The 22,884-nt window shown below is 41.4% G+C and overlaps 1 protein-coding gene and 1 non-coding gene across 9 annotated transcripts; one reads left to right on the top strand and one right to left on the bottom strand.

Moving 5' to 3' along the window:
* Positions 1 to 1,446: 1,446 nt before the first annotated feature.
* LOC118316736 (tumor protein p53-inducible nuclear protein 2) lies at positions 1,447 to 10,721 on the bottom strand. 8 transcript variants are annotated; one of them, XM_035644854.2, is made up of 5 exons: positions 10,397 to 10,721; positions 7,395 to 7,479; positions 6,444 to 6,822; positions 5,198 to 5,771; positions 1,447 to 5,090 (listed from the first exon to the last, which is right to left on the bottom strand). In XM_035644854.2, the coding sequence occupies exons 3-5, from the start codon at positions 6,565 to 6,567 to the stop codon at positions 4,823 to 4,825; spliced, it is 966 nt and encodes a 321-aa protein (XP_035500747.1). In that variant the 5' UTR covers positions 6,568 to 6,822; positions 7,395 to 7,479; positions 10,397 to 10,721; the 3' UTR covers positions 1,447 to 4,822. The 8 variants fall into 8 exon arrangements, with proteins under 8 accessions (XP_035500747.1, XP_035500752.1, XP_035500746.1 ...); XM_035644859.2 differs by lacking the exon at positions 7,395 to 7,479 and having other exon boundaries at positions 5,198 to 5,354; positions 5,607 to 5,771; XM_035644853.2 differs by lacking the exon at positions 7,395 to 7,479.
* Positions 10,722 to 15,395: 4,674 nt separating this feature from the next.
* Positions 15,396 to 15,467, top strand: trnaa-ugc. Its single transcript has one exon. It is a non-coding gene; the product is annotated as a tRNA-Ala (tRNA).
* The last annotated feature ends 7,417 nt before the right edge of the window (positions 15,468 to 22,884 follow it).

Below are 22,884 nucleotides of genomic sequence, written 5' to 3'. Positions count from 1 at the left end.
AAGATCTTCTGTGTTAATTACTTGATACGCGGAGAATAAGAAGCAGCCTCAGCCTCAAAAAAAGAAACATTTAGTTAAGTTTAGTTTTCAGGTCTTTGTACTAAATAGTCACTCCACAAGCTAAGACCACGAGATGGAGGGCCAGTCATAGTTGATGTTCTACTTTTGTGGCACAAATTTCCAAAACATCTCGACCATATGTGATATGGTGTGTCCCTTGTGCTTTGGGCCGCCCCTGGGTATTTTCCTGCTTTGCCCAGTCGGTTGTCAAGCCCTTTAATAATTCGTGCTCCTTTCTTGTGTCTCGGTTTTGAGATTTGGTGACAGAGGAGAGAGCAGTGTATGCTAATCACAGGAAATTATTTTACTTCCTCCACTCCATAAAAGGTCAGAGGTGACCAACAATCCTATTGTTGGCTGAACTGTACTTCACCACCCTTTTATACCTACATCATATCACATGTCTCATCATTGTTTGCTTACTTCTATTTCCTCCTTTTTTCCAAGCCTCTAATCAAAGTAAATTTTCAGTAAGTACATTTGGGCATGATAGCGCTCCACCCAGACTCCGTCCAGATACTGTGTTTACACCACATTACCACACCTTCGTGTTCACTTCCTTTTTGCATACTGTAAACTTACACCTATACAGTCCTCCCCGAGGCAATGTAACAGAGTATATCCACTGAAGTACTCTACATTCAGGTATTTCTTTACTTGAGTACTTCTATTTTAAGCTTTACTTCTGCTACACTTGATCTTGAAGGGAATTATTGTATTTTCATTGCACAAACTTTTGACAGCTATCGTTACTATTCATAGTATTCATACAGTCTTGTGACTTTAATGGAGTATTTTCAAGGATTTAAGTATCTAATTTCTTTATGAATCAGCTACGTCTCAACCAGCTACAACATGATGATATAAGAAATATTAACATAACACTCACAGGAACCATTCTGCTTCAATAAGAGTACTTTATCTTTTGCTACTGTAATCACATTTAGCTGATAAAACTTCCTTATTTCTACTGATTACAGTTTTAATGCTGATTTGCTGATTTCATTTTACTAAGGTAAATGTTCTGTATACTTCTTGCACTATTGTGTGCAGCAGATCACACGCTCCTTGCTCTAATCACATTCCCTTCTATTCGCCAAGATGAAAATAATGACACAAGATTCAGGGGTTAACCTGAGTATTTATTTTTGTTGTTGGTTTCTTTTTCCTTTTTTTTTTTGGTGGGTATCTGTGTTTTCTGAATGGATGCTGGTAAACCCATCAGTTGACTTTTGCATAGTCTTGCCTGTCAGTGGACGACTGTCCATTTTGGGGATGGAAAAATCAGTACATCACAAAAACCATGCAGAGATAGTGAAAGGCACATTCACCATATCAGATACACCACATTTTATATGTCTATATATTTCGTTTTTATGGGGGGGGGGGGGGGGGGGGGTGAATTTATTTGAGATTTAACATGGGTAAAACCCCAAGTGTGTTTAAGCTGCCATCATTTCAGGGCACAACACAAAACATATGACATTCCCCAGACATTCAACAGCTTTCATTTAAAACATGTTATTGGTGAACAACTGTTCTAATAACTACATGGGAAAATACAAGCATATTCTATTGTATTTTTCAGATACATTTAGTTTTTCTTTTTTTTAAATATATAAACTATTTGTCTTCTGCCTCATCGTTTTCCTGACCACATCTCCCATGTCTTATAGGTTTCCCCGTTTTGGGGGACCACTTCCTCTCCCCATTATTGGATGACTGCCACTCTCAAACCACACCTTTCAAAAACACACACACACGACATACCGAGAACACGTAGCCTTTTTTTACACGACACTGGTGAGATATGGATGAAATAAAAATTGAGGAAAACATGACAGGATTGCAGCGGCAGAGGTATCTGTGGTGATATTTACATTTTGCAAACGCACACACGAGCACACACATCCACCTGTGCTCTCTCATTATTACCCTGTTTTCAATCTACCTACTTTTATTTTGACGACAGATGAAGGAAATTCAACCTCTGACACAATCAGAATAGCAAGCCCCTAAGATGTGAGGAAGCCCAATTATCAGAGAGATCACTGTGTGTGTGTGTGTGTGTGTGTGTGTGTGTGTGTGTGTGTGTGTGTGTGTGTGTGTGCTTGCGTGCACGCGTGCACATATTAGACTGATCACCTCAGATACATTCCCTTCACTGAGTGGAATCAACAGGATATTTCGTTTCATAATTATACTATAAATTAAACAGTAACATTAAAAAGAACATTGGCAGAAATGGAAATAAAAATGGTATAGGTGATTCAAGGGAAAATAATTCTTCTTGTATATCTGGATTTATATATCTGAAGTGAGAAAAAAGACATCCCCACACTCTCTCGTTCTGTCCTTTGAACACACCAGCTCAGATTGCATTAAAACCATGTCATTGTACATGTGTCCTCACCAGCGACCGTGCAGCAGATGCAGTGCTACAGTGGACCCTCTGGAGGGCAGTGTGTTCTATGGCACGTCAGCTCTGAGTCTTGTGCTGCTTAGTGTATGGTGCATCTCAATAGGATGAGACGGAAGTTGGGGCAAAACCAACACTTTTGGCCACTGGAACGCCCCTGTTGGTTTGTTGATGAGCACAGAGGTGAGGCAGAGAGAATTCTCATCAGTCCCATTGGACACAATGTTGTGAACTCAAATCCTGAGAGGCTTTGACATCTAACGAAGCGTTATAATTATTTTTTAAATTTATGTGTATATATATATATATATATATATATATATATATATATATATATATATATATATATATTTACAAGAGAAATGAACGATCATTATTCGTGTATCATTATTTTCTTTAGAGTTCCTAGCAGTTCACGTGTCAGTACACCTTCTCACACACAAACAAAAAGGAAAAAACTGAAAATTCAAAACCAAACAAAAACCAAACAAGCACACAGCACACCGCTACAAACTTTGAAGTCACAAAATGAATGACAGTGCAAACTTACATACGTGTCTCAAATAATTTACAAACATTAGTATACACTTCAGCACCATTGTTTACTATTGTTGTTGAACACATATCAGGATCTTTAAGTGGACGCTGTTGGATGCGCTAAAGAGAAAGGGACAGACAGTGATGGAGTAGATGTTAAAGAAACCTGTTGCATGGTCCATAAGCAAGATGTAAAGGGAAGATAGATGCTTGTCGTCGGGCTTTAAGGAGATGTTTGCTTCCCTTTATTTTTCCCCTAACAAGTCAAGGACTTATTTTTGCAAGAAGAGGGATTTATGTGTAAATAGATGGTTCTTTCTTTCTGTTGTTACATGGCTAACACGGCGCACACTGTGGGTGAACGTGACTGATGTGTGCCGGGCACGTTACTTTAGTTTCCAGACAACACATGTAATGACCACGTGCTGTGTATGATCCACAAGAAGTGTTTTATTTATTTTTTTTTTATGTGTATGTTGGCTATAAAAGTCAAAATGTGTATTTTCTCTTTGTCTGACAGGAATATACTTTCTTTTTTTTCTTTGCTGGAACCACAGAGAGAGAGAGACTTTAAAAAATAGTCTTTAAACAAGACAAAATAAGCAGAAAAACACTGCAACAAAACAAAATAAAGAGTTACCATCAATACCGCTCTTTACTTACTATAACCTGCCATACCCTGTAACCCAAAGGCAAGCCCCACATCCTTTCACTGCAATTATAATTCTTGTTATTCTTCATGTTATGGCTGCCCATAACATCTTTTTTCATCTGCTCTCATAGCGACTACCTCATTCATTATCAAGAGAAAGATGAAAACAAGACATTTTCTAGATGCTCGTCAGAAGAGTTTGATGTTGAATTTAACTTCACAGGCTGCTCTGAGGGTTACATAACTCTTTCCTACGACCATTCCATATTAACCACGTTCATTTGAATGCTATCTAGTTCTAATTCATTGTGTCATTTATTTTACTCTTTAGTCTGTTTTGCTCGTTCTTTCACCATCTTCGACTTACTCCCAACCCTCACAAAGTGAGAGGAGAGGAATCTCACCGCATTTAGTTTCCTATGATGAAAACGGGTTGCCACATCGCCTGTTACTTTGCATGTTGCCAAACCAAACTTGAGAAAAACAAATGTCTGGTGATTTTCCTGTCACTCTCGCCACACACGGTATAGCTCTCCACCTTCTCCAAATTAAATTAAAGTTAAACTTTGATAGGATTAAAGCATTGAGGACAAGATGAGTTGTTTTTGCTGAAAAGATGCTCAGACTTAACTTGTCTCTATCCTACATGGTTTCCATCAGAAAAGTATGTTCTTTCATCAAAGATTAAAGTACACTTAGTTATTTAAGTTACACACCATCTCCAAATTTAATATTAAGTATTTGGGGATGTAATGGCCGAATTGATCAGAAAAAAACTTGCCTTGAGGAAAAGAGTATATTACTAAAACAGGTAAGAAAAATTAAGAGGGCTTATTTTTTTGGCTATTTTTCAGACATTTTAGTCACTACGTACAACCTGTGTAAATATTTTTGAAGATTTTTTTGTTGTTTTGATACTGCAATGAACATTAAATATAATAAAGATCAACTCAGAGGGCTTGCTTCATAACAGCAGAATGGGGCACAGAACTACCAGGTGGAGTCCGTTTGTGTATAAACCAAAACAAAAGGGCTACTGGTCTACTGGTATCTGACTTAATATGATATAATGTGCAGAAATGAAAGCAAAAATGCTGTAGGTGTGTATCTAATGCCCTCAGAGTGAACGATGCCCCCTGTTTGTTCAGGAGTTTTTAGTGGCAGAAGTTACGATTGCTGGGCTGGTGAAGGAAGGTGTTTCTGGCGTGGGCAGCGTGGCGCGGCACCTGCTCCCTGGTGCGGTTTTGGCGTTGGATGCGGTTGCGACCCAGGTGGCGCCTCTCAATGCGAGCTTTGCAACGCTGGACCCTGGCCACTTGAGTGACCTTGGCCAGGGCTCCAGCCTGGGCAGCTGCTCCACGGGTCACCCTGGTGGGAATAGTGCTGCGGGTGGCGTGGGCAGCTGCTGATTCAGTCACCCTGCTTTAGGGGGAGAGAGAAGGTGTGATTGTTGTGACAGTCAGATGGACAGATGCTTAAAAAAGAGCTGAAGGTGAACTGAAGCTATTAAAAAAAGTGTTATTTCTCACCTCATGCTGCTCGCCGGACTGACGATGCTTTCCTCTCCCACCACAGACAGGTTGCTGTTGGAGACCATGGACAAGTTGTTTGGCGAGACATACACAGACATGCTGGGGTGCTCGATGAGCAGGTCCTCCATCGGGCTGGCCTCTGCTGTAGCTCCCTCTGCAGTGAAACAGGGGGGAGGGGTGACAAACCAGCTCTCATCCATGCAGCCTCTCTCTGAGCCTGCCCTACTGCTACCCCCACTGCCCCCACACTCACTCCCAGAGACAGGGGACATCGACGGAGTAGAGTAGGGCGTGGACAGTCTGGCCCGCCTTGGCAGGGACATGGGTGCAATGGCACCCAAGTCTGATGGGCTAGCGCTAGGGCAAGACAGGGGGTCTGATGATGCTACAGCAATATGTGCCTGACCTTTATGTGTCCTACGGCGCTTGTGAGATGGGTGGGGAATGGGGGGTAAGCATTCAGTCCTTGCATGAGTGTCTTTATGAAGTGGCAGGGTACTGTCTGGGGATGATTGTGCAATCGGCGGGGCTCCCGATTCATCCTCTGCCTGCATTGTGCAGTCAGACTTTTCTGAGCACATGGCAGCGATGAAATCGGGGATGGGGCAGCCAATAAAGACGAGTGGAGGGGGCGAGTTGCAAAAAAAGATGCAAATGTGGTTGATTTTCAAAAATTCATGCGTGTTGAAGGGGGCAATTTGAAAAGGGATCACATACGCACGCGGACACATACCAGTGTGGAGAATGTAAGGGTGTTTAAAAAAATTGGAGGGGAGGAAGAAGAGGGGGTAAGGAAACAGAACATAAAAGAGTCACATCATTAGTTGTGCTGACCCTCTAAGGTGGTAATTATGTCAGCGACATAATGTTTGTCTTGTCACTGCTGAGAGCTACTTTTATGTTGCTTTGGGTTTTTGGTTGGCTTCTGAACAGGCAAAGCATTTGTCATGATTGAGATCATAAACAAAGAGGAAGGAGATGTATGTTCACAGAAAATTATGTGTTTCCATCTTCTGGCAGACAACAGCTCATAGCCACAAATGGGTGAGCACCACTGTAACTGGGCCACGCCCTGACGGATTCTTCACCCCACCCCATCTTTACTTATTCACTTTAGTCAGTATAATGGACATGCAAAAGAGAAACGACCCAAATATTTGAACTTTAAACACAATTTGATAATTTCCCATTTTAGTGTAGGCTTAAAATGCCACAGCAGCCCACTCCCTCTGCTGAGACTCACCGGGCAGATTGACGAGCATCCATCCCTCCTCGTCAGCCTCCGTCACGCAGGGGTTGGGTCCCTTCAGCTCAGCCGCTACCTCCTCAACCTCCCCAAACAACAGGTTGCTCAGACGCTGAAACATGATTTCCAAGTGTAGGTGACTCAGGTGCTATTTGTTGTCCACCAAAGAAAAAAAAGCTATAGCTGCCTATTTGAATTTCTTCTTTGTGTTTATGTATCTCTTGTTGCTGTTTTATGCAATTCTTCGTCTGATCTTTTGAGTCAATTTTTTCCTTTTTTTACTTGAAGCCCTTTGCTGGATCTCGGTTTTGACAGACAGGACTGGACAGGCTTCTGTAGTGCAAATGTAAGGTTTCACTTGGTTTGGAACAAAGGCCTGGAAAGAGAGGGAGAGAGAGAGAGAGAGAGAGAGAGAGAGAGAGAGAGAGAGAGAGAGAGAGAGGAGAGGGTGTTTAGTGGTAATCAGAAGATTAGGTGCATGACTGTCAACACAACAGCTAAAAAAAGAGAAAAACGTAATTTCCTGCTGCTAAGTCAGAGAACATTAGATAAGCAGCGTGGGTGAGCAATGTGTGTGGTGAGCGCGTTATTTCAAGACACAAGCCTCAAAGCTTTTTGACATGTTGACATGACATCCTGAGAGAATGTGTCATAGAAAACAGAAGCTGTATGATTTCTTTAATAGTTTCCACTCTAGCATTGCTGATTATTGCTTGCATGTTGGATTATTTCTTTATTTTATCTGCAGCTTGGGTGAAGCAAAGAGGTTCCCGGTAACAGCTCTGGTGCTGTTTGCCGAAGGAACACTTTGTAATCCCAAAATTGAAATATTTGCAAAAAACTGTGGGAAATAGTTTATCTCTAAAACCTGATTGATTGATGTCATGTTCACTTGGGGGCAGTGCAACAAGCTAGAAAAACACAAACCATATAAAGACATATTATCACCTTGTAAAGCTGATATGGTGTATATGTCCGCACACCATCTTGCACATGCAGCAGACAACACTATTATTCATTTTGAGTGAATTTTCTGACACACACACACACACACACACACACACACACACACACACACACACACACAAACACACACATCCACTGTTGATATAAAATATTGATTACAGCAATTATGGCATGCACAACAGGTCAGATAGTTTTTAGACCAATAAGGGAGCATATGTGCTGATTCTTCAACTGAAATGAGATTAGTTAATATTGTGCCATTGCAGCGCATACATATGTTATATCTGAGCTTAAAGTTGTGCCTTACAGCCTGTGACCTTAGTTTTGAAATACACTGGCAGAAGAACACTAAGCAACAGTAAACATGTGAAAGAAATGTATCAACTTGTAAGATGCTGGTGGACAATGGCTGCACTCCCTTCCCCCATGAAATTCAGAAAACTAATCAGCAAAGTCTGAGGACAGATGGACAGGCTGAAGAAGAGGAGCTGGAGGTGAGACAAAGAGCCAGACTCTTGCAAAGTCGAACAAAGTGAGTGTGCACAATGTTAATATACAAAGAAGGACAGAATCATGAGGACAGGAGTGCCTGACCTAAATGTGGATATGATGATGTAATGTAGGACTGACGTTTGAACAACCATCGCTTACAAGACAAACCCCCTACATGTGCAAAGGCCGAGTTTTATTTACTCAAACTGTGTGAGTCCAAAAGATGGAATGACTGAGGAGATTAGATACTGCAGACCTTGGTCATTACCTGCTGACAAAGCTATCTCTTGAAATTGAGTCTAAATCGGTTCCCCCCTCATTTGTTTTATTAATGTATCACTCTATTTGCAGAGCAGGTTCAAGGTTGTAGAGGTTTAAATTCCAGATCATGACCTCATTTATTCCATGACCTGTTTGGCCCTCAGCCTGATCAGTTTCCAAAAAATACCTTCATGTAAATACAATATGGACTGCTGACACTATTCCACCAGCTATGAACTATGAAGTGTCAGAGGTAAGTAAAATTGAAGGAACACAGATTAAAAGGTGAAACAAAGTGGGTGTAACAGAGATCTATGCATGGTGCAAAGAGAAATGGCAAGAGATATGCATCGATGCTTGTTGGGAAGCTGACACTTTTTGTCCTTATTTGGAGAATCGTCATGACGACCAGGAACATAATTTGAAGAGACATCCTAACTGCAACCGTACAGCACATGCTCCTGAGATTTCTTATGTCTGATGGAATAATAGTCGTTTTAACAAATTAAGTCACTGTACCAGAATCTGTTTGCATGCCAATAAGGGAGAAACCTGTTTTAAAAAAATTAAATCAATAAATAATAAAATCATAATGAGCTCTGCTGTGTTTCGTAACACTCTGGGTTGTTTCAGCTCATTTTGACTCAGTTTTCAGGTCATGTTTTAAAGGTCAATGAATTGAAAAGGCCCAGGACTCTTGCACTTTCTGCAATTCAACTCCTTTTATCATGAACCGAGGAGCTGCAGTCCGTTCTCAACACTGAGATTATTTTTGATGCATTCCTGGACTGAAAGAGTCATGAGACCATGCATGACCAATAAAATTCGGATAAACAAATTTTTCGGTGAGAAGGCCTGGGGGGGGGGCTGCTTTGCATAAGGTTCAGCACAGAGCCACAAAACACACACACACACAAAACGTGTTTTTATGTATTAGTTTGAACATGTCCCATATTCAATAAATTGTAATAATTAATTTGAGTTATTCTATTCTTAGGGTGCCTATATGACCTAATTTATGCCTTAATTCAAAACCAGCTGTATAAACAACATTTTACAGGCACAATAGCACCTTCTGAAATAAAGAAAGGATCTTGACTTATGAACTAATTTTGGCATCGGTCCTTTAAAAAAAAGGTGGGAGGGGCAGAGCGCGGGTGGGCGGGGCCTGGCGAAATGAAAACAAGACGCATGTGGCGTCACCCTTACGTCACTGACGCTAACTGAGAGAGGCTCCAGCTTGTTTGGCGACCGGAGGGAGAGAGAGAGAGAAAAAAGAATACTCCGAGTGGCTCCCAACAAAGCGATAATATAAGATTTAATGACCGTTTGCATACGATCGATGTGGTTCATGTTTTCTAAACTGCATTTTACAGCATGTAATCATTCGATAACGGACCGGCTGTCGACGGTTGTCGTCTGGAATTGACACCTTTGACGTTATGATAAAAAAAATGCCTCTCGCAGCTATGTTTACACACAAAAATATACATATTTTTTGTGGCCCATTCAAAGCTCTCGTCGAGCTGGGGGCTGTCGACGGCCGAGAGGAGACGGGACTGTGTCGTAGGGTATCCGGGTTAGACGTGAATTATCCGTGTGAGCTCTCCCAACTGAAGGGTCAGAGCAATGACAGCTGTGGCTCAGCGACGGTGCACGAAAGACACCGAGCGGAGAAAAAAAGAAGGCCCGGGACAACACGATTAAACGGTCATTCCACTGTGTGACATAAGGGACATAGTGTGGTCCTTATGGAATATAGGCAATACACAGCAACCGCCTCCCGGGGAAAAAACATCAACATCCGCCGTCGACCTGACTCCACATCAGCATTTGGTGCAATTTGAAAAAAAAAACAACGTCCTGTAGGATTCCACACGAATGCAGGCTGCCGACGCTTTTCTTTTTCTTTTTTTTCTGGGTAAAGGACGTCGAGTCGACCTGATTTAAACCGTTTGGTCGACTGGTGCACCGCTTTCAAATCCGTCCATGACCTAATAATAGGTCATTACCGGTTATAACGTCGGCTAGTCAGTGGCAGACAAAGCGATGCAATTCCGTAATAACAGCTTACATATTCCATGTATATATAGATGAGATAAGCCTATGAGGAATGCAGCAGAGATGTACTGGTAGTGGGTTATATGATGCCTCTGTGAGCACACACTTTGACGCAAAAGACAACAACCATTGTTAAATGTAAAGCAAAAGAAAAGAATAGAACGTCTTACCTGCCTTTGCAAATTTCAAGTTGTAAACGAGATCTCACACACAGTAGAAACGACAACAATTCTTAAAGCATAGCTTTAGGTAGCCTTTAAGTGAGGTAGGTAAAACACGGTTATACAAAAATAAATGGCTTTCTTCTTAGAAGAAGGGCTTCGTGTAAAAAACAATTTTTTTTTACACTAATGATTTCAGATCATAACATCTGCAGCTTTTATCCCCCTTCTCTCTGCTCTCTCTCTCACTTTTTTTTTTTTTTTCCTCCGCTGCAGATTTCGCTTCTGTTTATTGCTGCCTCCAGCTGATCCTCGGATCAGAATGTAGAACGTACAAAACAGCTGATCGTGAGATCACCGTACTCTCGGTCCCGCCCCCCGGCCCCGCCCACATTGAACAAACGGGCCAATGGGAATTTTACACAAGCCACCAGCCGGGCCTCTCTAGGTAACAGTGTGGGGGCAGGGCGAGGGGAGCTGTCAACCTGCGCCCAGATGGAGGCTGGTGACTATACACTCAGAGACTGATCCGAGTTCAGCCTCTACTTTCGCCATCCCTCACCATAACCGAAAGCTGGGGGGATGGTAAACTGATCCCGGGTCTGTTGTCACGTAGCTCCAAATAAAGGCCGTCTACAGCAAGCACAGATGAAGATCTGTTGACAGCAGAGTGATTAAATTGCCAACTTTGGGGTTAATTAAATACATTCAGGTACAGAGGAATACAGAGCTGAACCTTGTTCTATAGACTGTCTAATATCACTTATTGAATAGTCTTTAGACAGACAAAGTATGTTTTTCCTTTATGTTACTCTGTGGATAAAATTAATAATATTTAAACTACATAATTTTAATTTTAGTTCTTATTTGCTTTGTATTCTGTTAGTTACCGATTGTTGTCATACGCCGAAAGAGAGAAACTTATCTCTTTTGCATATTTTCCCCTCTTGTGACATCGACCTAAAATATGAATCATTTGCTGTAAATTGTATGCTAACCTAAAAAACCCCTCAAATTATTACATCAGAATCAGAAATACTTCTGATTACAAACACGATTAGTTTTCCCTGCCAAGTGATGCTGGTGATATCGCTTTAAATTTCATTTGTAAATAGACTTCTTTCCCCTCCCCCTCAACATTCCTCTTTTCAGTCCGCCTCAGTGGGACGGACCAGCCAATCAGATTTATTTCCTTCTGAATGCAGCATTTGAGTAACCAATGAGCTGTGGAGACGTTTTCATAAACCCCTGGTGGTCATTGTACATCCTGCAGACTGTAAGGCTTGAAGAATACCCACCACCTTGCCTTTTATCAATGCATATTGTGTAAAACTGGTGACTGTTTGTTTCTAGGTGAAAGATCACCCTGTGTTGCGCTTTTATGAAGAGTACAAAATATCACACAAGACATTCCCCTAAGACTGTTGTAGCCTGTTATTTTATTTGAAAATATACTGCAGCATTGTAAGAACTGAAGAACTGAATGAAACCGATGTGAAAGGATCATTATAATGTGGACCTCACCACAAATTAAGAAAGAAGAAGAAAAAAAACATGGTATAGCAAAACACAAGGAAAACAAATATCAAAGAAAAACACAGATAAATCTGAATGGTTCATAGATGATGAATAATAATCATAATCAAACAGGTCTGAGAAATAAAAGAAAGGAATTAAGTGAAACTAAACCAATAAAAGTAAACTCGGCATCCTGTGCACTGGACAGATCAGCCAGGCAGTCGGTGCACATTACCCAGTACCGAAAAAAGGTTCAGCATTCCTACATTATGTCCATCCTGCCACAGTAGGAGTCATCATGATGATAACACTGATGATAACAGATAACAGATTAGATTGACATTTTTTTGTGTCAGATTGGAGAGCAATCCTGTAGTTTTACCTGGTTTGAGATCATAACGCATCTTCTCCAAAAGACCCACACGGAAAAGAACTAAAAACAGAGTTCAAAAATTGATTGTGTATTTACGTCACAGTTCAGATTAAGATATATTTTTTCATATTTTTGTTCACTTCACACTCTCTTGGACCTTCACTAAAAAACATATAACTGGAATTAGCAACTATTTCTGTGCAGCATACTTAAGCATTTGACTGTGAACCTGAACTATGCATCAGACTCAGTTAATCTCATGTATTATTATACATGTGAACGTGCATGTGAGTGGTGAGGCCTGTCTGTGTGACTGGATGTGATGGAAACAAATGAACCACACCCTAACAGGGTTGTGTGCCCCCAGATGCCTGTTTCTTATAAGACAAAATTCCTGATAGACTTTGTCATGTCATTACCACACCAGCAAGAGACAGCAGCAAGAATCCAGCACAGTAAGAGCTTTCTAAAGGCAGGATGATAAGGTTTCGGCCTATTCTGTTACCAGGTGCTAGGCAACTCGCAAAGATACACACACACAAAAACACACAACACACATGCACACAAGCACACACACTCACCCTGCAGTCATGATGATATCCGAACCCCGGTTACATGGTGAACACAGACATTTACCTAGAACAGTTTGTGCATCTGTGATTGTGTTAATGTCTTTGCCCCCAAACGAATCACTAGAAGCAACAGTCTTGGCAGAACGTGTTATGTCATGTCTTTGTAGCATGTATTGCCATGTCAGCAGCCATTCATGCACAATTCAATTCATTAAATGCAATTCAAGACATTACCTTACTTCGTGTATTTGTTTACAACCACACCATTCACAAATAATTGCCGCTCGAATACGCTGCTCAAGGACACAGGAAGAGAAGAGGTTACTGTTTTCCACTGTCCACTTCTTTTCCTTCTTCTCTTTTATCCATGCCGCAGATTTCACTGAAGTGGCCCGGCTTCCCAGGATTCCCACAGTTTACCAAGCTGGTTGGAAAAATGGGTGAAAGGTCACAGAAAAGTCTCCCTTTCCCCCCCTCCCTGCATGTGTTCAGGTTCATGAATGTGACATGAAGCTCTTGTTTAACAGCGTGCCTGTCCTTGCCCTGGCTGACGCCGCTATCTCAGGCATGTGTGTAACTGCTCAGGGCTTCCAACCAGTCAAACCCTTCGTTTGTAGACACTACTATTTTGTTTGCAGTAACAGGCCCGAGGCTTGGCGATGGACAGGCTGACTCAGACGTCCGGCTTGTTGTGTGTTGATGCTTGAAACAGACAGTAAATGAACCTGTTTGTACAAAGCCAGCTGACAGCTCATCCTTTCCTTTGGGACAAAACAGATCTTGGAGGAAACACAGTGCGCTCCATACTGCTGGAGAGACAGTACTCATTGTTTACGTCAGAAAACTACCATGATGTGGTTGTTGAACAATAACAAATCGAACATAAATCTCATGTCTAATCACTTATTTTTTTGTTGACTTCTACTGTGAACTCACTCACCATCTTTTCATTAAATTTGACTCCACCCACTTATGCACCTCTCACTTTTGGTGCCTCTCTCTCCCGGTCCATGCATGGCTGGCTGCAGGCAGATGATAAGGCAGCAGCCCTGGATGATACTGGGTCGGACCTCCTTCCTGCGTTACCACTACCGTACGGTGCCAACAGCAGTGTCAGTGGGGTTGTTCAAGTCCCCGATCTCGGTAAAATGGTCCCTCACTCACTTTTTCGCAGAGCTATGATGAGACCGATACCAATCTCATAACTGTACATTTACTATGAAGCATAAACAGGGAAAGGAAGAGAGTAAACAGCAAGCCAGCTTCGTTTTTTTTCTTACATTATTAAACTGGTCAGTCGGCAAATGGTTTTAGCTCTAACTGTAAATAATGTTCGGTAGTTAAGTCTATTACAAAAAACAAAAGTACAGTACTTGAGCACTGGCATTCAAGCAATCCTAACTTCTGTAATGTTTAGGATGAATAGCTGATGTTAACCATGTTATTTTACAACGTTATTTGCCAAGATTTGTGAATTAGTACAATGCAGGAGTTTTGCAGGTATTTGGTAATACACCAAAGGTGGACCAACTGAAGTTTTATAGTCTGAACAAAGTTATTATCTAACTGACCACAAATTTAAATTAACACAACCAAACCAGAGCTCACATCAGCCAGTGTCTCTCTCTCCCCCTGGGAGACCACTCTGCAGGCCTGTGTGTTTATATACAGCAGACAGAAGTGGAGAAGAGACTTCTCTCTCGCCCTCTCTCCTCCCACTCTCCTCTGCAGTCCTCCTGGAGACCTCATGCCCTGTGTGCATCCAATGGGTCTGTCCCTACAAGGCTAAAGCAAACAGGGTCTGTTAAAGAGGTGTCCTTGGCAAGCTTGTGCTGATAAACACAGCATGAGTGAGGACAGGCCGTGCTCTCCAGAGGGGGACGACAGCCCCTCGTCCACGCTCCCCTGGAGGATATTATGAAACTTAACAAGGGAGCTATTTTAAATTCCCCAAAGGATTAGGGAACCCTGGCTGATGAGAAAGCATTGGATTTCAGCTGCTCGAGTCGGACCGAGTTCATCTGAGAAAACACTGTAACCGGGGGTCGAGTCATAGTGTGTCTTTGATCAAACTTGTCCTCACCCCCACCAACTTGTTATGTCCTTACATTCATCCTGGGAAGAAGCGAGGCCTCTTGTTCAGGCGCATCCCCGAACTGAAACCCAAACAGGACCCGTGGACTAACAATAGCACAGAGCAAAGATCATATCAATGAAGAGTGAACAACACTTTCCTTTCCATTCATTCACCCTGACGTCAGTACAGCTGTGTCTATGAACCAGCACAAAAAAAAACTGTTTAAACCTGTATATAAATAAAAATTGTGACTTCTTAGCTTGCACAGACGAACCAAAAATATGGCACCTGAAGCTGGACCAAGGTTTAAAGGCAGTCTAAAGTTGTGACCCAAAATTACACAAGTTGGCCGTAGGCAAAACAAAAATATCCAGCTCAGCAGACGTCTCCTTGTACAGGCAGGAAGTCTTCTGAGCATGTCCGCGGAGCTGTAGTTATATACACACCAGCTCGGAGGGCAGAGCAGATGGGGATGTAGCTCAGTGGTAGAGCGCATGCTTTGCATGTATGAGGCCCCGGGTTCAATCCCCGGCATCTCCACACTTTTCTTTTTTCCGCGTTTTCACTTTTTCTAACGTTAACTTTGTAGGTTATTATAGCCACATGCTGTGCTTTAATTCCCTCAGCTCAGCAATGCAAGTTTATCTGTATAGCACATTGCGACAACGTGGCAATTCAAAGTGCTTGACATAAAACATTAAAAGCATTTGGAAGAAACACATTAAATGACTTTAAAATACAATAATTAAAAGAGAAAATAAAAACATCCTAAAGTACAATTATACAGGTGATAAAAGTTAGAGTGCAGTACAAGAGATGCGAAGATAGTTTGCTATAGTTTAATCTATTTATTTGTAGATAATTATATGACCGTAACCATACAATCATAATAAAATAGGAATTAGAGCGAAATATATTAATATAGTAATATATATAATATGAAACTGTAAACAATTGACATAATTTACACTCACACACACATATATATATGCACACATACATATACACATATATCATACAAAATACAAATGACATAATCTCAATGTTAAAAGAAATGTGTGTGTGTGTGTAGGTTTCACACAAAAAAAGAACACACTCTCTGTGTCCACATTGTTTTCTTGATAGTCCACATAAAATAAAATATCATAGAACTAACCCTTTTTTTAAATTGTGGAATATCAAACTTTTACTTTAATTTTCCATCCACTTGGTGTTAAGCATTGACTTCCAGAGAAACCCAGTTTGCAGTGAAGGTGTTTAAATCAGGTTTGCTGACTCAGCCTGCTGTCAGAAAGAACGACAAGAATGACAGAAACCCTGAGGGGAATGCTCGTTTTAAAATTACCCCCACAAATACCCACCAAAAAATAAGGCCGGCATATATTAATGTCATCTGTTTTTAGCAAGTTGGTCGAGGCCAGTCATCCAGGAGGACACACTATCTGCCAGGAAACCAGACCACTCTGAAGGTCAAACGTACTATTCAGGTGCCCGTAACTGGCTCACACACATCCTAGGCTGTATGGCTGCACGTTATGACCTAAAAGAACCACCTTCACTTAGGTGACACAAAACCGTTCCCCAAGCCAACATTCCTGAAGGTGGAAAATGAGGAGAAGCATCAGTCACTCCAGTCTGATGGCCCACTTTTATTCTCAAAAATCATTAGATTCAGCAGGTGTTGTTCAACAAAGGGGAAAGAAACAGGAACATTGAGAAAATCCCATTCATGTCTGCACACACACATTCCACAGCCTCTAGTCTCTGTAATTTAGCTCGGGATGTCTGTGTGTGTGTGTGTTTGTGTGTGTGTGTGTGTGTGTGTGTGTGTGTGTGTGTGTGTGTGTGTGTATAGAACCATCAGCTTGTGTGAGTTAAAGCAACATATTTCATATATTGTGAAAATCATGTAGCTGCAGAGTTTCTGACATCCTCTACATGAATGTAAACGTTGCACCTGTGCCAACATGCAGTGTACTGGTGCAATCCAAAGGATAATGTACATGACCACTGCCCTGGAAACAAGGTATTATTGGTCTTTGACCACCCCCGTGTGGTTCATGTCAGAATAGTCAGAATCAGTGGATTAGTTCACTATGTGAGCAGTAGATGGCGCCAACTCATATTGGGATTTTTTTCCCCCGTGACCCCAAATGACCCTGACAGAAAGGAGAAAAGATCAAATTCATCAGGATTCCTGAAATGACAGAATTTCATGTACCTGCAGATTAGTGATGACGTGATTTAAGACAGCGCTCTTTGATTTAACACATGGTGTATTCTTGTCTGGCAAGGATGGAAAAGAAACTAAGATTTAAAAGATACTACCATAGTGATAAGTCAATGGGTCCCAACCCAAGATTAATGTAGTTAAATTCAGGCTACTATCCTACATTAATGTACCAAAGACCTAAATCTGTGTCGCCGGAAACTAATATATCACTACTTTTTGCCATAGAGCTCAATATAAACAAAATATATCTCCATTCTCTAGTCATTAAAGATAATCTCTCAATATGTATGTTTCTTTTTCGTTTAACTTTCATTGTTATGTCTTAATTTATTTTGTTGTCTGCAAATTTACTTTTGTGATGTCATGTATTAGTGTATGTATTGCATATCTGTAGGGTTCTTGTATTATCAATGGTTGGTTATGTGGTTTGTTCACTAATTGAAAACATTAAAACAAGCCAAGGAGCCTCAGCTTTGCAACTTTTCTTATTAATGAGGCCTGTTAAAGTTCATATACACAATATTCACCCACTAGATGTCGCACTAGCACAGACATGTTGGACCAGAATTAATAAATGCTCTGACAGCCACAATCTGCATGCTCTCAGCAAGGTGTTGCCTGTACAGTCCATTCACCATATTTACACGGCGGCCATTTTCCTCCGACGTCGCGCTCAGGGCAGGAAGCTCAAATGCTAAACTTTAGGGAATCTGACAAACACAGCTTCCCGATTGATCAGCAACTGCACAGATAATGGGATGGATGGTGACAATCTAGAGGGACATTGGACCATGTCTCAAGGTAAAACAACATATGATAGCCCCATCAGCTAATGTTGGCATTCAGCATTTAGTTTTTATTTTGGGAAAAATCAACCACAAAAAAATGGGACCTCAAAGTGCTTTACATAAAAGAAATAGAAAAAGAAAGAAAATATGTAGAATTAAAGTGTATTTTTAAAAAAAGATCTTTTTTGCTAGCCTGGTGATCTTCTGACTTTTCGTCTCGTCCCTCCGAGATCGTTCATTTCCCTCAGAGAGCAAACTGCTGACTGTTAGATGACTGGTACGGCATGTCACTTCAAAGGGGGCCTGTGGCTGACACCGCTGTGTCTGCCTACTGTCCAGATAAGGTTAGAGCAGAGACCCACAAATCCACCTTTGTTGGCATGTATACATTTGCGTTTGTGTCTGTTCCACCCGTGAGGTTAGGACGATGACACAAAAGTACTCTCTGTCTATCTTTCTTATAGAAACACACCCTATTTCTGAGGTTTCAACACCGTTTGTCAATGTAAAAGTCAACTTTAACCATTTAAAAATAAGACAAAAATACACAGAGGGATATGAAGGTGTTTGCACGTCTGTGGCTCTACCAGTTTTGATTGATTTGGCCCTCAAGCAGCAGCACTCTGACCAAATATGATCACATTATTAATTATCTAGTGGTGACAGTACAAGAACAACAGCATTAGATCCAGAATGTATTTTAACTCGTTTTTTTAATGCTGATTTAAACACCTTGGACACTGTGGGTTTTTTTTTTCAAATTTGAAGCCCTTTGAACATCAGCAATCAGCAAGAGACAGAAAACAGAACATGAGAATCCAAGAAAGAATAGTTCATCGTAAAAACAAGCCTTAATTCTCACGGTCACAAGACCGCGCTGATTGCACACCAGACTTTCTCAGGGTCTGCAGAAAAAAACCTTTGCAAGGTCAGCGCAGTGTTCTTTGATTTTTTAGGAATGGATTATATCCCCTCTCTTGTTCACATTACTGACTGGGTCCTGTTAGATGCAGATGCAGAGGTGACACAAAGTAAACCCCACAGTATGGCAGAGGTAAAGAGCTTTGACTGCGCAGCGGCCTCATATGCCCCTCCAGAAATAATGATAGTATATCAATATAAGATTCCAGTACATTTAGTTTTCATACTTTGAGCATAAAAGGGAATATAAACCCTGCGGTGGAAGCTTTGGTGTGGAATACTGTTTGGAGGCATAAGCCACATCTCCCGTAAAAACATGTGAGTGTTTGAGTCTAATGGAGAAACCTGAACAGAGAGTGTGTGTGCAGACTACACATGTGTGTGATGTGTGTGGGAGTGTGTGTCTCTACTCTGCATTCCTACAGGATAATCTTATCTTCCTCCTGCTGGGCTTATGGACCCCTGAACCACAGGGCAACACACAGCCACACACACACACACACAAACACACACACACACAAACCGCAATCATAAACAGACAAACACATTTTCACATTAGAAAATATCTTTTTTTCTATCTTCACAAGTTGAAGATAAAATCATGCGGCATAAACTAAGTTATAAGTTACAGATAGTCCAATGAGATAATCTAATACTTGATGAATAAAGCAGAGACAGTGATTTATCACATTTTTGAGACCCTCCCAACCCAAGTGGACAGAAAACAGGCTTTACTGGAAGTGGCAACAGTCATGATAAAAGCTGCTAATCACACAGTCGTCGGGCATTCTTTCAGATTCAACTCAAGGCATCTTGGGAGATCTGCTGCATCCTTTGTATCACCACACGTACAAAGAAAACTCGACCTGATTCATCAGAGCTGTTGTCGTTGTGCCCTTGTCATCAGTCTGGAAGACAACCTGCATAGCCCTCAAATGTAAATGTGCTCAAGTGGCCGTTACCTGTCGCCTGAATGTACTGAATAGTGACAATGCACCTGGTCGTTCCAAGGCCATCAGCGATGGGCTTTTAAAATGTAAAGCACGAATTAAAGCCACACATTTGTGATTGTGTCTTGAGAAGAAAAAAAAACAGCAACATTTATACAGTGACAATAGGTTCTCTCTCTCAAAATGGCTTCTCTTCAAACACATGAAAGGACACTGGATTACATCATTGCCTCCACCCATCAGCTGATGATATAAAATATATCCAGGTAATGAAATATACCGTAGACTTCATAAAATCTAATAAAAATGTCATTCCTGTATCAAAGCATTGATATAAATTGTCAATTCCATTCAAACTGAACAAGGTCTATTATCAAATCAATACCAGTTTACAGTGTTTCCCATGATTGTGTTCACATATTGCATCAATGTCATGCCGATGGAAAAAGGGAAACACTATAGCTGAAAGACATTATTATCTTCATATGCCAGCAGCATGGTCATGATGTTGGATTCTTTGTAGGCGTAACTGGAAAAATAAAAAAGGAGAAAGTATGACCACAGACAAGAAGAGCTGGTTTTCAATCATAAATAACCTTTTTTCCCCCCGAAACAATTTATGTATGATGATAATTCTGTTTGACCTATGTCTCGGCTAGTATAACCAGCAGCACATTCAAATGGCAAACACAACATAGAACACAAAATGCGTCTTCATTGCGTTTTTGTCATATTAAACTGTATAAACCCTTTTTCTGTTTAAGGATAAACTTAGACAGTTTTGTGGAGAGCAGCCTGAATGACGATGTGTCTCTCACATTATTATAAGAGGTTTCAGCAGACAGTGCGAGCCTCTGTGGGAGAACCCCGGCTGGCTCATCCCCGAGGCCAGAGAGGAACAGAACATCTGTTCTTAGCAGAAAACGTTTCATGTATTCACCTCCTCTGTGTGTCATGGGGTCACTCCAAAAGCCTGTTGTAACACAAATGGCCTGCAAGTCTGCCCTGAACTGAACTGATCTTTCGCCAGAGGAGGAAAGCGGTTTGTAGTCGGCTGTTTACACTCTCATGGCCTCCTGCGCAATGACGAAGGATGGTGTTTGCTGCTGGTGTCCAAAGTGGAGTAAAGTGAGAAAGAGACACACTGATCACAACACTCATAATATCATACCTCTCAAATACCATTTGCACTTTCAGAGGGCTCAGTGGCAGCAGACCCACAACTCAGATGACTTTCCCGTGTGTCTTTGCTTTTCTGTTTTTACTGCAGCCCTGCCCTCCTGACCTCCAGTCTACGTGGCGTCGGTGTCAACAGTCGCCCTAACGACGTGTGAACTTTTGGGCATGCCGCGACAATGGCGCCTGTGGACAGGTGCACACACCCCCATCGCCCTGCCACCGTGGAGACGCTCCGTTGGGATGCTGGGATGCCACCTGATTTCTCCAGTCGCGCAGGTTGTGAGCATCGACCTTTATGAATCTATGGCATCGACAGGAGAAGTTAGAAAAAGAGAGCCCAAATGAAAATAAAGATATGGAAATGAGGTTTAATTATCATACTTAAAAGTGAATAATAATTTAAAAAAAACAACATTCACAATAAACTACGCAGTGAAGGGAGATGAACGAGTGATACAATAAGATAAGAAATAAGATAATCAAGATGATTACTTTTTAAAGAAAGTCCACAGTAATCATTCACTCTCTTGTGCATTAACATGGACTCATTTGCCTTTTATCCCAAGCGAGTTTCAAGTGGGGAACAACACTATACTAATACTTCAAAACTTGAAGTAAGTTCTAAGTTCTAAAGCTGTTCAAAAAGAAAATCTGTAGGAGATTTACTCTTTTTTCTTCTTCTTCTACTTGACTCTCTTTACCCTTTCTCATCTTCGCAGGTTGGCAGGTTCCTTTTGGTCGGACAACCCCAAATTACGCACGCTCGTTTGGGCACATGAATGAACAAGGGAGGGGATAAAAGATTTGTTGAAACCAATTTCCTCTCCGGGCATTATATCCCGGGTCGCTGGATTTCATGCCAGTTAAAGAAGGCATGAGTTTACGCCATCATATTGTTCCTATTCGGCTCGGTTCATTCAAACCTCAAAGAGCGCAAGCTGGAGAACAGTACCCCTATTTTGATCCACACGAGTTTGTTCCCCACAGAGAGACCGGGGGACTTTTTTTGTGTTGTATTGTGGGGCAGCGATGAGAACAGAGCGTTTTTCTCCTGCACCTTCTGAAAATTGCACCCTCCGGGTGCGTAAAAGCCCCGAGCAACAGGCGCACAAAGGAGCAGAGGGAGCCATCGTAAAAAGTCTCGTCTCCAGTGTGTCAGTGTTCCCGAGTGACTGCAAGAATGTTTTCAACTTGTGATAAACTATAATCGGACAAGAGTTACACATATTCAGACAACTGCCCTTTAAAAAGTAACAGAGAGCAATTGAACCACATAGTTCCAAATAACTCGCATCTGGTGATGCTTAGGGAAATAATCTCACACTACCTTCTCTAACTTTTACATTTACAGTGTCTTTAGATGAAAGCATCGGTTTGTGGTCATTAGCTGCCACAGATTGCCTGACCACAGTTCCCTGAACATTTCCACAGTTGTTGCAGGTATGCGTGTAGGAAACTGTTCAGCAGGCGGCAGACCACGGTCCACCACCCCGCCGTGCATTCACAGTGTGAGCCGACAGAGGACGCCGCAGCTTCAGGATGTCATGACTTATTTTAAAGAATGGACACCGTTTAAACTGTAAAATAAAGCTGTTTTATCTGATCCCGCTTGATTAGAATCCATTTGCTTTGTCGGTCAGCCCACATGCTCACTGTTCTAGTAATGTTCCACAATGAAAAACATTCATGTTCACATATTACAAGGTTCAGGTACATGTATGAATACAGTAACAAAAAAAAAAGAGTCCCCATTTGAGATTGAAATGCACAGTGATTTATCCACATGTATCAACAATTTGCTTGCAGGTAAAGAACGTGTCATGTGAACCGTGAAATGCACAATTCGATTTACGCTTTGCAGCAGCTTTTGGCACATCAGGCACCTG

The sequence above is a fragment of the Scophthalmus maximus genome, chromosome 3 (assembly GCF_022379125.1).
Source record: "Scophthalmus maximus strain ysfricsl-2021 chromosome 3, ASM2237912v1, whole genome shotgun sequence".
In the NCBI taxonomy this organism is placed as follows: Eukaryota; Metazoa; Chordata; class Actinopteri; order Pleuronectiformes; family Scophthalmidae; genus Scophthalmus; species Scophthalmus maximus.
Note: the sequence above shows the minus strand (reverse complement) of the source record. Positions and strands in the feature narration are given on the sequence as shown.

Coding starts and splice junctions, on each gene's coding strand:
- LOC118316736 (XM_035644854.2), bottom strand. CDS start 6,567: ATGTTTCAGCGTCTGAGCAACCTGTTGTTTGGGGAGGTTGAGGAGGTA. Junction 5,772..6,443: donor GATGCTCGTCAATCTGCCCG/GTGAGTCTCAGC, acceptor CCATGTGCTCAG/AAAAGTCTGACTGCACAATG. Junction 5,091..5,197: donor AGTCCGGCGAGCAGCATGAG/GTGAGAAATAAC, acceptor CTCCCCCTAAAG/CAGGGTGACTGAATCAGCAG.